The sequence below is a fragment of the Manis javanica genome, chromosome 7 (genome assembly GCF_040802235.1).
Source record: "Manis javanica isolate MJ-LG chromosome 7, MJ_LKY, whole genome shotgun sequence".
Lineage (NCBI taxonomy): Eukaryota > Metazoa > Chordata > Mammalia > Pholidota > Manidae > Manis > Manis javanica.
The window spans coordinates 65,991,026-66,006,092 of NC_133162.1; the positions used below are offsets into that span (position 1 = coordinate 65,991,026).

The window sequence follows — 15,067 nt, forward strand, 5'->3', positions numbered from 1 at the left end:
TAGTCAGATCAATTATAACACATTTTTCACTATTTTGCATGAAACATCAGGATCACTTCCAAGTAGGCATAGAGTTAGCAATCCTTCACTGATGAGAAACTTGACTATAGACTTTGGAATACCAATTTATGGAAAATTTGGCAGTCTTTTTCCTTTTTTCTTACCCTTACATTTATGCAAAGCAAAAAACTCATGCTTACAATTCTGTAACAGGCTGTTACTATAGTTTCTGAAGGCTAAATATATATTAATATATTAATTTTTTTAAAGAACAAAGTAATAACATTACTTTCAATCAATACAAATTCATGTTAAATGTAAATTATTCAGTGAATTCCTTTCAGGAAGTATAATAAGTTTCAGAGAGGTGAAACCTGATTAAAACAATGGCTTTCGGAGACTCATTAACCCAGGAGAAAAGAAGTTATTTGACCACCCAGTGCGTTGTTCAGCTCTGACACTTCCCCATTCTCCTTCCGTAGGAGGAAGCTGTTCCACCTCTTCCAAGGTCTGGCCAAAACACCACGGTTCCTCAGAAGTTTTCCCTGAACCTCATGCCCCCAAATTAATACTTTTTTTCCTAAATCACTTTTTACTATGCTCCAGAATTTTCTTTTTGAAGAGTTGTGTGTAATTCTCTCTCTTTAGTACATTTTAAGTATCTTCAGAACAGGAGTTATGTCTTTCTTTTAACTTTTTAAAACTTTTTAATTCTAAATTGATATCAATTGATGGAATATGGCAAAAATAGTACAGAGGAATTCCACATACTCTTCACTCAGTTTCCCCCAAAGGTAATATCTTATATATCAAAGCAGTGAAATGGACCTTGGTAAAATCCACAGAGCTTATTTAGAATTCACTAGTTTTACATGTACTTGTGTGTGTGTGTGTGTGTGTGTATGTGTGTGTGTGTGTGTGTGGTTCAGTGTAATTTTACCACATGTGTAGATCATTTAACCACCAACACAATTAAGATGTATAACTGTCCATTACCACAAAAATTTCCCAGGTACTATCTCTTTATAGTCAACATCCCACACCAATAGTCAACATCCTGTCCCCAAATCCCCCAATCCTCCTCTAACCTAAACCCTGACAACAATCCATTTGTTCTCCATGTCTGTAATGTTGTATATAAGGCAATCAAGCAGTATCTAACCTGTTGATACTGGCTTTTCCACTCACCTAATTGCCCTTGAGATCAGTCGAAACTATTAACTGTTAAAGTGTATCAAGTTTGTTCCATTTTATTTTTAAATAGTAGCCTGTGGTAAGGGTCCACCATAGCGAGTTTAACCATTTATTCCCTGAAGGACATCTGGATTGTTTCCAAGCTTTGGATTTTATCTTTTCACTTTTCAGTACATAACAAAGTGACCTGAAAATAGAAAACACTCGATTTGGATTCATTAATTTGAATTTATTGCTAGTCCTACCCAAAGCCAAATTCTCTGCTGACACCCTCTGGTGATTACATTGCTCTAAGGGGAAATGTCAGTTTCTTTAAAAGTTTCCATTGACTTGACTACACAGTACTTCACTCATGTCTTAATCTAACATTTAGAGATTGCAAAACATTGATGTGGTTCTCATTACATTTTAGAGTTCTAATGTGATTTAAGAAGTACTTTGGAATAGAGTAAAAACAGGTTACTGGTACTCACATCTTGATATATTATGCAATAAGTTCCCCAGCCAGTGTCAAAGTGTAACAAAGCTTTAGTTCTCTCAAAACCCCCATAAGTATCATCACATCTTCCACATAGCCAATCTAAATGAAAATAATAATAATAATGACAACAATAATATTGTTCAATCATTAAAAATCTTATACAAAGTATAGATGAAAGCATCGATAATTTTTGTCTGTACCTCCTACCTTTGTTTGTCATTTTAATTTGTTTGCAAATTGTTTTCCTAACCAAAGTGAGTTGAGAAAGTTAATGTATTTGGAATGCTATGTGCCCTTCATAAACTTCATCAAAATAAGCAATTTAAAAAAATTACCTTTCATGCCTTGCCACCATTCTGCCCCAAGAAAAGATTCCTGGAAACTGTACTATAAGTAATGAGCCTGTTCTTAGACTCTGTTAAAAAATGCCATCAACAGTGTAGTGAAGAAGCTCTGAGCATCGAAAACAGAAGCCAACAAATCAGCACTTGGGTGGAGCAAAGGAAAAATTAATAACCAAATACACTACAGGGCTTGTCACAGGATGTGTGGAAACTGCATAAATCTGTATGTTATAATGAAGTTTGCTCTTTCATATTGAAAAGACAGTTTTTCTAAGTAAACAAAGACCTGATAAACACAATGTGTAGTACAGGAAATATTTAATAAGAGAATTTTTTATTCCCAGACAAATTACCTAAAGGTAAAGAAAAACCTTTCATAAGCTTTTGCTAAGAGAAGACAAATACCCTAAGACATTTTATGATTTTAGCAGAGAAAATTAAACTCTAGTTTTCTGACAGCACACTAGCGAGCAAGTCCAGCAAGTAACTGGTACTCAGGAAACCTTCCTAATACTGAAGATGCCATTAAGAGAAAACCTAAAGTATTGGCAATGATGAAACTCCCACCCCAAATCTTGGGAAGATTCCTGGTAAAGTCCATGACATTCCTTTTCCTGTGGAACTAGCCCTTTCCCACCTTATATTGCCCCAGTTTGTGGTCATATACCAGATCCAGGAGAGATAGGACTTACCTTTACCTCCCAGCAAGATTTGCAAGGATATTTGCACATAGCAAATGTTCAATAAATGATACCCCACTGATTTTCTATTGGTGATTTTAATCTTCATTAATGAAAAAGAAGGTCTTTCTCCCTATTTTGCTTGCTCCCGTCTATCCAGGTACAGATCAAACCATCAAAGAAGCAGAAAGGAAACTATCACATTCCTCAAGGGAGGTCTCATGCAGAGCTATCAAGGAGCAGAGGACATACTAGATGTCCTGATTCTTTCCTAATCTTAAGTAGGGTGGTGTTCTACTAAGGCAATATTTCCCAAACTTTAGTCATTCACATTCCTCATTCACAATATTTGCTGTATCTGCATGCCACCTATAAAATTGCTTATTTAAAAGTCCCCAAATCAGTTCACCTATGTAACTGAACCAACTAGAAGACACTTTCTCAACTACTATAAAAGGGAGAAGAAAGTATTATTTTCCAAACATGAAGGTAAACAAAAACATAATAACAATAAAAAGCACATAATTGATAGTAAAATACATAGATAGCATGACTAGTCAAGGCACTTGAGTTTCAGAACTAACTTCTTTTTATTTTTTTTCAAGAAAATGAACATTTTTATTACCCTAAAAAGTTCTCCTGTGCCCCTTTCCCAGTCTTTCTGTTTTTTTTTTTTTTTTAGAGGGCATCTCTCATATTTATTGGTCAAATGGTTGTTAACAACAATAAAATTCAGTATAGGGGGGTCAATGCTCAATGTACAATCATTAATCCATCTCAAGCCTAATTCTCGTCAGTCTCCAATCTTCTGAAGCATAACGAACAAGTTCTTACATGGTGAATAAATTCTTACATAGTGAATAAATTCTTACATGGTGAACAGTACAAGGGCATTCATCACAGAAACTTTTGGTTTTGATCACGCATTATGACCTATAAACAATCAGGTCAAATATGAATATTCATTTGATTTTTGTACTTGATTTATATGTTGATCCCACATTTCTCCCTCTATTATTATTATTATTTTTATTTTTAATAAAATGCTGAAGTGGTAGGTAGATGCAAGATAAAGGTAGAAAACATAGTTTAGTGCTGTAAGAGGGCAAATGTAGATGATCAGATGATCAGGTGTGTGCCTATGGACTAAGTATTAATCCAGGCTAGACAAGGGCAGCAAGACATCCATGGATGCAGAAGATTTCTCTCAAAGCAGGGGGGGTGAGGTTCTAAGCCTCACCTCTGTTGATCCCCAAATTCTCACCTGATGGCCCCCTTGCGACTGTGCCTGTCTTAGGTTGTTCCTCCCTTGAGGAATCTTACCCGTCTCTGGCTAACCAGTCATCTTCCGGGGCCATACAGGGAAATGTAAAGATGGTAAGTGAGAGAGAAGCCATATTGTTTGAAAAGGTTAGCTTTTTACTTCTTTGCAGATTTATGCCCTGTGGCTTCTATGCCCAGCGCTTGTCTCGAGGTATCTTTACCACCTGGAGGAATTATGATACTCGGTAAATTCGATATGAGGCACAAATTCTATTTAAGGGTTGTAATTAGGAAGAAAGAAGAAAAGCTACAGATGTAGCATATGGAAGGAAACATGGGAGGATTGATTATTTCTTTGACATATCTTCTTGTAGAGTACCTTAAGTATGTATAGGTTTTAAACTACTAACTAATTTGCACACACATATTAACATAATAGGAATACGGTGACATAAACAAAGCAAATCTATAATTACCATCCATCTCCAGTGAAGCCAAGAAAACCATTTAGGCACCCTAGGCATTTGTGAAAATTTGTCTATGATATGATGGATATTGTCCAACTTACTTGAACAGTCTGAGAGAAATCAGACTAACTTCTTTTTTTAAAAAAATATGTACTCTTTGTTTGAAAGGCAGATTAGCAAGTGCCAGAAATGAAGACATAAACCAAAGTTAATTAGACTTTCTCCTTTATGCCTTCAGAAGGTTGAAAGAAATTTAATAAGAAGACCATGATAAAATGGATAATGGTGCCCAAAAGAGGTCCATGTTCTAAGCACAGAAACCTGTGAATATACTACCTTATATGGCAAAAGAGACTTTGCAAATGTGATTAAGTTAGGAAAGTTGAGTTGGGGCATTTAATCTGGGTTATCTGAATGGCCCCAATGTTATCACAAAGGATCTTATATGAGGGAGGAAATAGGTCAAACTCAGAAAAAGGAAATATGACAATGAAACAGCCAGAAATTGGAATGATGCTCTAGGAGCCAAGAAATGCAGGTCACCTCAAGAAGTTGGGAAAGGTAAGGAAACAGATTCTCCTCTGAAGTCTTCACAAAGAAAGTAACCCTATTAACACCTTGATATTAGATTTCTGACCTATAAAAGAATAAACATTTTTTAATTGAAGTATTATTTATATACAGTCTTATATTGGTTTTAAGTATATAACAAGTGATTCAACAGTTACCCATGTTATTAATTCCTCACCCCCACTAGTGCAGTTACTATCTGTCAACACAGGAAGACGTTATAGAATCATTGACTATATCCTCCATGCTGTGCTAACATCTCTGTGACCAACTTACCATTGAGAATTTTTGTGCCCCTTTATCCTCCTCACACTCCCCACCACCCACCTCAACTCCTCCCCCATGTAACCACCAGTCACTTCTCAGTGTCTCTGAGTCTACTGTTGTTTTGTTTATTCTGTTTTGCTTTGTTTTTGTATTCCACAAATAAGTGAAATCATATAATAGTCTTTCTCTGACTAGCTTATTCCATTGAGCATAATACCCTTTAGATCCATCTATGTTATTGCAAATAGTAGATTTTCTTTCTCTTTTATGACGGAATATTATTCCATTGTGTATATTCGTCACATCTTCTTTATCTGTTCATTTATGGATGGACAGTTAGGCTGTTTCCTTATCTTGGCTATTGTAAATAAATTGATAAACATAGGGATGCATATATTTTTTCAAATCAGGGATCTTGTTTTCTGTGGGTAAATTCTTAGAAGTGAAATTACTGCATTGAATGGTATTTCTATATTTAGTGTTTTCAGGAATCTCCATACTCCTTTCCATAGCAGTTGCACCAATTTACATTCCCACTAACAGTGTAGGGGGTTTCCATTTCTCCACATCCTCACCAACACTTTGAATAGTGGCCATTCTGACCGGTGTTAGTTAATATCTTATTGTGATTTTGATTTGCATTTCCCTGATGATTAGTAATGTGGAGAATCTTTTCATGTGCTTGTTGGCCATCTGTATTTCTTCTTTGGAGAAGTGTCTGTCCAGGTCCTTTGCCCATTTTTTAATCAGGTTATTAGTTTTTTTTGGTGTTGAGTCATGGAAGTTCTTTATATATTTTGGATGTTAACCCCTTATTGGATGAATCATTTGCAAATATATTCTCCCATATTGTAGTTTGCCTTTTTGTTCTGCTGATGGTGTCCTTTGCTGTACAGAAGCTTTTTAGTTTGATGTAGTCCCATTTGTTCATTTTTTATTTTGTTTCCCTTGCCTGAGGAGATGTGTCCAGGAAAAAAATTGCTCATTATGTTGAAGAGATTTTTGCCTATATTGTCTTCTAAGAGTTTCATGGTTTCATGACTTACATTCAGTTCTTTAATCCATTTTAAGTTTACTTTTGTGTATGGATTTAGACAACAATCCAGTTTCATTCTCTTACATGTAGCTATCCAGTTTTCCCAACACCAGTTGTTAAAGAGACTGTCATTCCCCATTCATGGCTCCTTTATCGTATATTAATTGACCATATATGCTTGAGTTTATATCTGGGCTCTCTATTCTGTTCTATTATCTATGGGTCTGTTCTTGTGCCAGTAACATACTGTTTTGATTACCATAGCTTTTCAGTATAGCTTGAAGTCACAGAGCATAACAACCCCAGCTTTGTTCTTTCTCAGGATTGCTTTAGCTATTCAGGATCTTTTGTGGTTTCATATGAATTTCAGAACTATTTGTTCTAGTTGATGAAAAAATGCCATTGGTATTTTGATAGAGATTCATTTGAATCTGTAAATTGCTTTAAGCATGATGACAATTTTGACAACATAAATTCTTCCTATCCATGAGCACAGGATAGATTTCCATTTATTGGTGTCTTCTTTACTTTCTTCATGAGTGTCTTATAGTTTTCAGAGTACAGGTCTTTCACCTCCTTGATTGGGTTTATTCCTAGGTATTATATTCTTTTTGATGCAATTGTAAATGGAATTGTTTTCCTAATTTCTCTTTATGCTACTTCATTGTGAGTATACAGGAATGCAAAAGATTTCTGTGTATTGATTTTGTATCCTGCAACTTTGCTGAATCCAGTTATTAATTCTAATAGTTTTTTGATGGAATCTTCAGGGTTTCCTATATATAATATCATGTCATCTGCTAACAGTGACATAAACTTACATGTTTTTAAGTCACTAAGTTTGTGGTAATCTATCACAGAAGCAGTAGAAAACTAATACAGATTAACTGTCATACCATGTGGCTTAATATTATTTAATACCATGCCCAAATATCAGCTAAAATCTTCCATCGCCCTAGTGTTGTGTACTCTACACTTGGGGAAACACTGCTTAATGAACTCCACTAGGTCATAAGAGAAAACGGTAGCCATAGATTAAAGCACCTGCAGATGAATTTAGGCTCTGAGGCACTGAAGCTGGTTGGTAAAATGATGACTAATTATAGGGAAGGCTCTGTGTGACCAGTGTCTTCCTTCCTCCCCTACTCCAGCCTTCATTTATGCTGTAGCATCTGAGCTGAGGAGACAGCATTCCTGAATCAGCACTCTTTCAGCAAATGGGCCCTGCATTGAGGTAGGTCATAGCTCTGGTTCTTTCTGCTCCCAAATATCACTGCCTTTCTCTTAGATTAAAATAGGCTTGGGAATATTTTCTTAAGTTAAAATATATATATATTTATTTTGCTTTTGTCCAGTTGAAAAAGTAAAGTCTTTTTATTATGGGCAGCTTATACTTTAGTGCTTTATTTTGATTGGGTACATGATAAGATAAAATTTGCCCAAAAAAACTAGTTGAAGTCATATTATTTTAAATAATTAAGAAGTTTTAAACAACTCAATTCTCTTCAATTATACAAAATTGCAGAGGAAGTTTTACTCTAAGGTTCTAGCAAAAATTAATATGTGGTCACTGATGTGAAATTTAATATAGAGCATACACATTTGAGATTACATCTGAAATAAGGTTATTTAAATAGATAAAATTATATTTGAAAACAAAATTTAATTCTTACATTAGCAAACTCCTTGCAGGTCTTTTATAAAAACCACACTTACGCAAAACACTGTTTGAAAACTTTCAATCTGGTTCCATCTAAATTTTATAGACTCCAATGCCTAGATAAAGGAAGTGGATTTTCTATGATCATACAACTTGCTACAAAGGGACCCCAGACCTTGACTCCCACCCAGTGCTCCTTTCACTTCACTGGAATGCCTCATTAATCAAGTTCTTTTTCATTATCAGAACTTTAGACCTTATGACAAAACAAAGACATTTCTCATAATTAGGGAAAGAAGATGTTTGGGGGCAAAAAAGCTGGTTTAAGAACTCCTAAATTACTTATCTACCTTCTTGGACATACAGTCCTACATCTGATCACTATTGGGTTTAGATGTATAAATTTACTCACAAGTCTTAGGTAGTTTTAAATTCAACATTTACGCTGTTACACCTGCTGATTTATAACAGACATGAAAGTCATAAGACCATCTTTTTCCCTAATGCTATTCTCAAATTGCCATCAGCATGCAGCCACTAGCCCAGACCCATGTCCATATGAACTCTGGCTCCAGATACTGTGAACTCCGGAACTGGGCTTCAGAAAGTAATCACAGGCCAACACAGTCCAGGGCTATTTGGGACAAAGGTAACTTTGATACCCTGATTTTTCTTTGTGGGTAATGTGCACATGAAGAAATGTGCAAATGAAGAAATAGCCTCTTTGGTCCACTGTCACATTTTCAGCCAGATTTCATACCATCTGGATGACAGACCGACTGCATGTAGATGTCACCAAGTCTTAGAGTTAACAGGGGCCCCAGAAAGGCTCTTGCTTTTCTTTCACCAAAAGCACTCCACCAGAAAGGAACTATGTTTGGCTAGCTGTCTGATTTTATTTATTTTTTGACCAATTATTCCATCACAAATATCTTCCTTCATGATTTGCAAACATAAATTCAATTTTTGTCAATTCATTTCAAATTTTCTTTCCTTTTTGACACATTCTCTTGGAAACCATTTTGATGATAAATATAATGAATTTATTAAAAGCCAAAAAGTTGGGAAGACCAGAATCTTAAGTCTTCAGAATAACCATTTGTTGTGTATTTTTTTCCCCCTAACTGCTATGTGTACTTAAGAACATTATTTTGTTATCATGGAAGCAATTTTGGAAGTCCAAGCCCTTCACTGCTGTCCTCATACCTCTTCTGTCTATGGGACCCAGTGATCCTGGATGCTAAACACCTTCACAAACCAAGGACTGTTTATCAGAGTATTTGGAAAATAGCTCCATGGGTGGCTTTACGTGACTCACAGCATTTTCCACTTGGCATCATGCAGACCAAGTCCATGTGACCTTTTCTCTACGCTTTGCCATGGTTGTTTGTTAAATTCATCCCAGGCTTATAATTAACGTTTAAATCCACTTTGAGATGAAAGAAAACTGAGACAACATAAACTATCATTAGCAGTCATAGACATGAGTAGCCTACATGTCTGTTTCTTCAACCCCTGAGGTTCCCTCCGTATACATTTTAAAGCCTCAAAGAGGTTGTGGTTGTTATAAATCATCATTTTACATTTGTGATACTGGGATACAGGGAAGCCTTTAACTCAAAAGACCCAGTCTCGTTTCACTATCTAGGATTAAATTCCTCTCTGGGATGGAAGCCACGCTGGAAAAATTTGCCCCACCGGGATGCAAGCTTCTCTCCTGGGGGCAGGGTGTCTGTGAGTGCTGCACAAACATCCTCAAACCCAGCTCATCCTCAGAATCATTTGGTTCACTAGAGAAAAAAACAGATTCCTGGGCCCCAAACCTGGAGGCTACTTCAGCTGATGTAGGCAGGGAACTGACATGAGCATCGCCGATCAGATGATTCTCAGTCTGATTTTCTGGCACACAAGAAGTCAAGTCAGGTTTGAAACTTCAGCCCCACCTGGTCTGGATTAAAGCCAGTGCTTTGAAAAGAACACACAATTAGTATATGCATTTGTTGTCCAGAGGATCAATGTGTTCCTCAGTTGGTGAATATAAACTATTTCAGTTGTGAGAAAAGGGTTAATATTTGGCTAATATTTCTCATAGAACTGACAGTGTGAAAGTTCATATTTTTTTCTCCCCTGGAAAACAGCAACTAACTCATTATGAAAAACTCATTTGTAAAACAACCTTTGGGAGATTTATCAACAGATACAAAAAAGCGGTAATTTTAAATGCTGATTTAAGAAAAACATGTTCATATACCTTTCTAAGCAGAATATTTTTTCAGACCTGTATTCATATACTGTGATGATTCTAGACCAAGATTTCGTAACCTCAGGTTATTAACAATTTAGGTCTGGAGGTTCTTTGTAGTGGAGGCTATCCTGTGCGGGGGGATGTGCAGCAGAATCTCCGACCTCAACCACTAGATGCCAGCAGCTTCCCCTAGCAGTGCCATCCAAAAATGTCTCTGGACATTGCCAGAATTTCCTGGGAGACAAAATTCTTCCAGTTGAGAAGCACTGCTTTAGGAAAACCATGTGAGCTCTCTGGGGTTTTAGGAATTTATAATACAGGATGAAAGAGCAAAGGTGACGTTCATAGCAGTGGAATCAGAAAAGGCTAGATGATAAATAATTCAATAAAGGTAAATAACTACTTAGGGAAAAGTAATCAAGATTCAATGCCTACCCATACTGAAAAATAAATTTCAAAAGATCTAGAGTTCTAAATGAAAAATATAGAAAAAATACATATGATATATTTTTATAGCCTTGGGGTAAAGAAAATTTGCCTAAAAACTCCCAGAAAACCCAGAAGCCCCAAATGAAAACCTCAATAGACTTTACTCCATAATATTTTAACACTGCTGTATGATGAAATAAATAGAGAAAGGCACCATAATCAGCATTTTAAAAAAGGTAAAGAAAGAAAATATTTGCAATATGGATAACAAATGGAAGATCAATACCCATCAAAAGTAAAAAACCCAACAAGTCATTTAAAAAAAAATAGAAAACAAGTTAGTAATGTGAAAGGGAAATTGATAAAGGAGAATGAAGTAGCCATAACACATAAAAACTTCTCAATTTTATTATAACTCAGGAAAATGCAAACAAAAATTACAATGAAATATCATTTTAATCCCACCATACTGGCAAAATTAAAAAGATCCATGAAATGCACAACTAATGAAGGAAGATGTGGAGAAATAATCATGCTCGTGCCTGTATAATGAGAGCTGACATTGGTTCAATCTTTTACAATTACAGGGGACAAATCAGTAGTAGCTGTGCAAATGTAAACTGCACAATCTTGGATTCAGTATTCCACAACAATCAGTCTATCCTATAAAAAGCCTCATCTATTCAAATAATATATATCTATGTGTGTATTCATGTATATGTGTGTATGTACATATGAGGGTAGTTGCTATGGTACTGTTTGTAATAACATTGCAGACAGATAATAACAGATGTAATAGACATTGCACACAGGCTAAAGTTAGCCATAAACAAGGAATGATTGGTGCATCATCATATCTTGATACCTACAATGTGGTTTTTTGCAATAATTAAATAGGATGAAATAAGTTTAAAATATTGAAACAGGAAGGCCTGTTATATGACAGAAAGTTTCAAAGCTATATATATATATAAATGTGTGTAAATATATACATATATTTTATATAAATAAATATATTTGTTCATATCAATGTTTATGCTTGTGTATATATAATTATATGTATATATGTACATATAAAAAGTCTCTTGAAGGATACACATCAAACTATTAATGGGCATTAATTCCAGGAAGAAAAATAGGATGTACATCTCATTCTATGTGTTTGAAGGTTTCCCACAAATATATAATCTGCATATTATATAATTTTAAATAAGAGCAAGGAAGTTGACTGAATGATTTCCGAATGCTATCATTTCAGCTCTAACAAACTGTGATCTAATTAATCCTAATTTAGAAATAAATCAGAAAACTTGAGCTACCGATCTTGGGTCTATATCACAGGAAAATTCAAGGGAAAGAAATTACTATTCTTTAAGCTCGCAGTATGAGCTTATTCCATTTGTATACATTTTACCATTTATCCTGACAGCATCTTAGTTTTACTGAGCAAATAAGAGGTTAAATAGTTCAATAAAGATCACAGGGCCAGGAGGGAACAGGGTCAGGATTCAGACTTGGACCAGTCTGCTGGGATATGATCACTGCTGCTCTCTACAGCAGATGATTCATAGTTTTACTAGTTGATGGAGAAACTCTGGTTTATCTTATAAACATCAAGTCAGAAAGCTGGAGGCATGGAAGAGCACCTGCCCAGCAGCATAACCATCATGACTGCCATGCAGTAGAATTGCAGAGATGTGGTGGTGCTCACCCTGCACCAGGCAGTGATGCATATCTCACATAATCCTCACACTGAGTGAGAGGAAGCTTTTATTACTGTTCACATCTTGCAGGTAAAGACACTGAGTCTCAGCAAATATAAGAAAATTGCTGAATGTCACATGAATAACATGGATGGAGCTGTCTGTCTGACTCTATAGGCTATCTTATTATTACATACACTGAATAGTGTAAAAATTATTTGCTTCTAGCTACACTTTGGAAAGAAACAAGTTGAAACTAAGATGTTAGCTATTTGAGCAATTCCTGGGTCAATACAAGGAGTCAGGTAAGGTTGCTTGCTCACTTGTATTATGAAATGGTTTGCAATGTTTCACCACTGGAGTGCAGTATATGAAGAACCATCACAGGAAGCTGCCAGACACACAGAGAGGAGGGTCTGTGCTCTGGGGCTCTGGCTTGACAGAGAGCCCCGGCTAGGCTGCTCCTTGATGGCAGGGGAGTGCTTGTTTATGGCCATATCCTGTGGCCTAAACATAGAGGTGTTCAAGGTCAAAACAATTCTAATAGTACTAAGTTGTTACTTACCTTTTCAACTCATTCTCACAAGTGTGCAAAGGCTACATGAAATGTGATGACATCATCACTGATTTTAAAGGGACCAACATGGCAGTAAAGGAGACCACAGCCCCCATCTTCCCACAGAGATCAATGATTAGGCAGCCATCCACAAACAAAACAGCTCTGGGAGAGCTCTGGAGTCCCCTTAGGAAGCCTCAGCAACACAAGGCAAGAAGCAGCCACATAGAAAAGAAAAGAAGACACCTTGCCTACCCCATCCCAGGCCCTGGGCTGGCACTGCTCAGCAGCAAGAAGGAACTCCTGGCTAAGAGAGTTCTTCTCCCTGGGAAGGAAGAATGAGACAAGGGATGAGCTTCCCCAGTCGTTAGGGCAGCACATGAAGGACCTGTTTCCGTTTCACCCCACCCAAACTGGCAAAGCTGACATGGATAGAGACAGCTAGGAACCAAGAAGAAAAGTAGGGGCTATCAATAACAGCCACACAACAGAAACAATCACATTCCAGTGACCTGTTCTGCAGACAAACCCAGCATCTTTCTCACTAAAGAAGCCAGGAGTCAGCACAGCTACCACAGACTCCCTGAAGGTCGCATCAGTTTTCTCTGCACAAGTATTCACATTCTCTGATACCAGCTGACTGAGTCCCCTCCCACTCCCTCGTGCTTGCCTCCACTGCACCAGCAGCTGGCCGAGGTCTCTGCAGTTGCGTGAGTATGGACCCCCATGGCTGACTTCCTCTGCTGTGCACACACTCAGAGCTAGTCCCTCCAGCTGTGCACTTGCACACCACCAGCCTGATAACTGTCACTGACTCCCAGTGCCATGCCCATGCCCAAGGAGAGACTATGCAGTCACAAGGAAGTGTGCTGACAGCTGCCAAAATGCCCACAGTTAGGTCTGGCCCTTGCTTTCTTCTCTAGCCCCACCACTGCATGCATGTGTGCAATCAGCCCCTGCAACTACATAGGCACCTGCACCAGCCCCACAGTTTAGGGCACGCACAACACCAGCTCCAGCCATCCCTGGTCTTAGGTGCTAGACCTGGAGGTCCTGCTGAGGGCCCCAATGGCCCTTACAGCTACTGCAGAACACTTCAGTGTTCAACAAGGACCACACAGCTGTTGATGTTGTGGACCCAGCAGAGTGAGCCAAAAAGACATCATTCCTTCCTGGACCTGGTGCTGCCACACCCCTGACACTTGGCCCCTTGCACCACTAGACCTGGGATTATAGCATGCCAGCATGCCCTCACCCATGGGTAAAAGGCATCTCTTACCAAAATCAGGCCACAAAGGCTGAAAGACATGACTGCTTCCTCAAATGAACAGACACCTATGCAAGGCTACAGAAATCATGAAGAATGGGGGAAATATGCCTTCTACCAAAGGAATATGGTAAATGTCCAGTAACTGGCCCAAAAGAAATGGAGATTCAGGAACTGCCTGACAAAGAATTCACAATAAAGATACTTAGAGAGATAAAAGAGAACACAGATAATAGTTTAATGACATGAGAAAATTTATACAAGAACAAATGAGAAGTTTAACAGATCTAGAAAAGCAAAAAGACCCAAACAGAAGTTTTGGAGCTTAAGAATACTGTGGTTGAACTGAAGAATTCAATTGAGAGTTTGAATAGCAGATCTGAGCAACAAAAGAATGAATTGGTGAGCTTAAAGACAGATCAACTGAAATGACCCAATCAGAGGAGCAAAAACAAAAAAGGAATGAAAAGGATCAAAGAAAGCCTATGGGATGCCATTAAGAAAAACAAGGCACACATCACTGGAGTCCCAGAAGAGAGAGAAAGAAAGAGTGGAAAGCTTATTTAAAGAAATATGGTGAAAAATTTCCCAAATCTGGAAAGAGATTTGGATATCCAAGTCTATGAAGCTAATAGGTCACTCCAAAATTTCAATTTAAAACAATCTTCTCTGAGACCCATTGTAATAGAACTGCCTGAAATCAAAGAGAATTTTAAAAGCAGCAATGGGAAAAAAATTTCTCTCAAATAAGGGAACCCCTGTTGCAGGAACCACAAGAACTACAAATAAAAAGTTGGGACACCGAGATGTTGGGCAAGAAACAGCAGCCATTAGTGCTGGCACTGGCTCACCGGATTGTTATCCAAAGGCTGAGCCCTGAGCACAGCAGGACTATGCCTTTTATA

The 15,067-nt window shown here is 37.3% G+C and overlaps 2 protein-coding genes across 6 annotated transcripts in view; both read left to right on the forward strand.

Annotated features, from left to right (window-relative positions):
* LIPN (lipase family member N) overlaps positions 1-15,067 on the forward strand; it is a 40,112-nt gene that overhangs the window by 21,407 nt on the left and 3,638 nt on the right. For 4 of the 5 annotated variants that reach the window (XM_037002844.2, XM_017655546.3, XM_037002845.2 and 1 more), the window contains one exon: positions 7,454-7,536. In XM_037002844.2, the coding sequence (XP_036858739.1) occupies positions 7,454-7,500 (47 nt within the window). In that variant the 3' untranslated portion in view covers positions 7,501-7,536. Of the gene's footprint in view, positions 1-482; positions 659-7,453; positions 7,537-15,067 lie in introns of those variants that run through there. The other variant, XM_017655548.3, reaches the window with a different exon arrangement.
* Positions 7,458-15,067, forward strand: part of LIPM (lipase family member M) — a 29,768-nt gene continuing 22,158 nt past the window's right edge. The window contains exon 1 of the mRNA XM_037002843.2: positions 7,458-7,536. Within this exon, the coding sequence (XP_036858738.1) occupies positions 7,520-7,536 (17 nt within the window). The 5' untranslated portion in view covers positions 7,458-7,519. The remainder of the gene's footprint in view (positions 7,537-15,067) is intronic.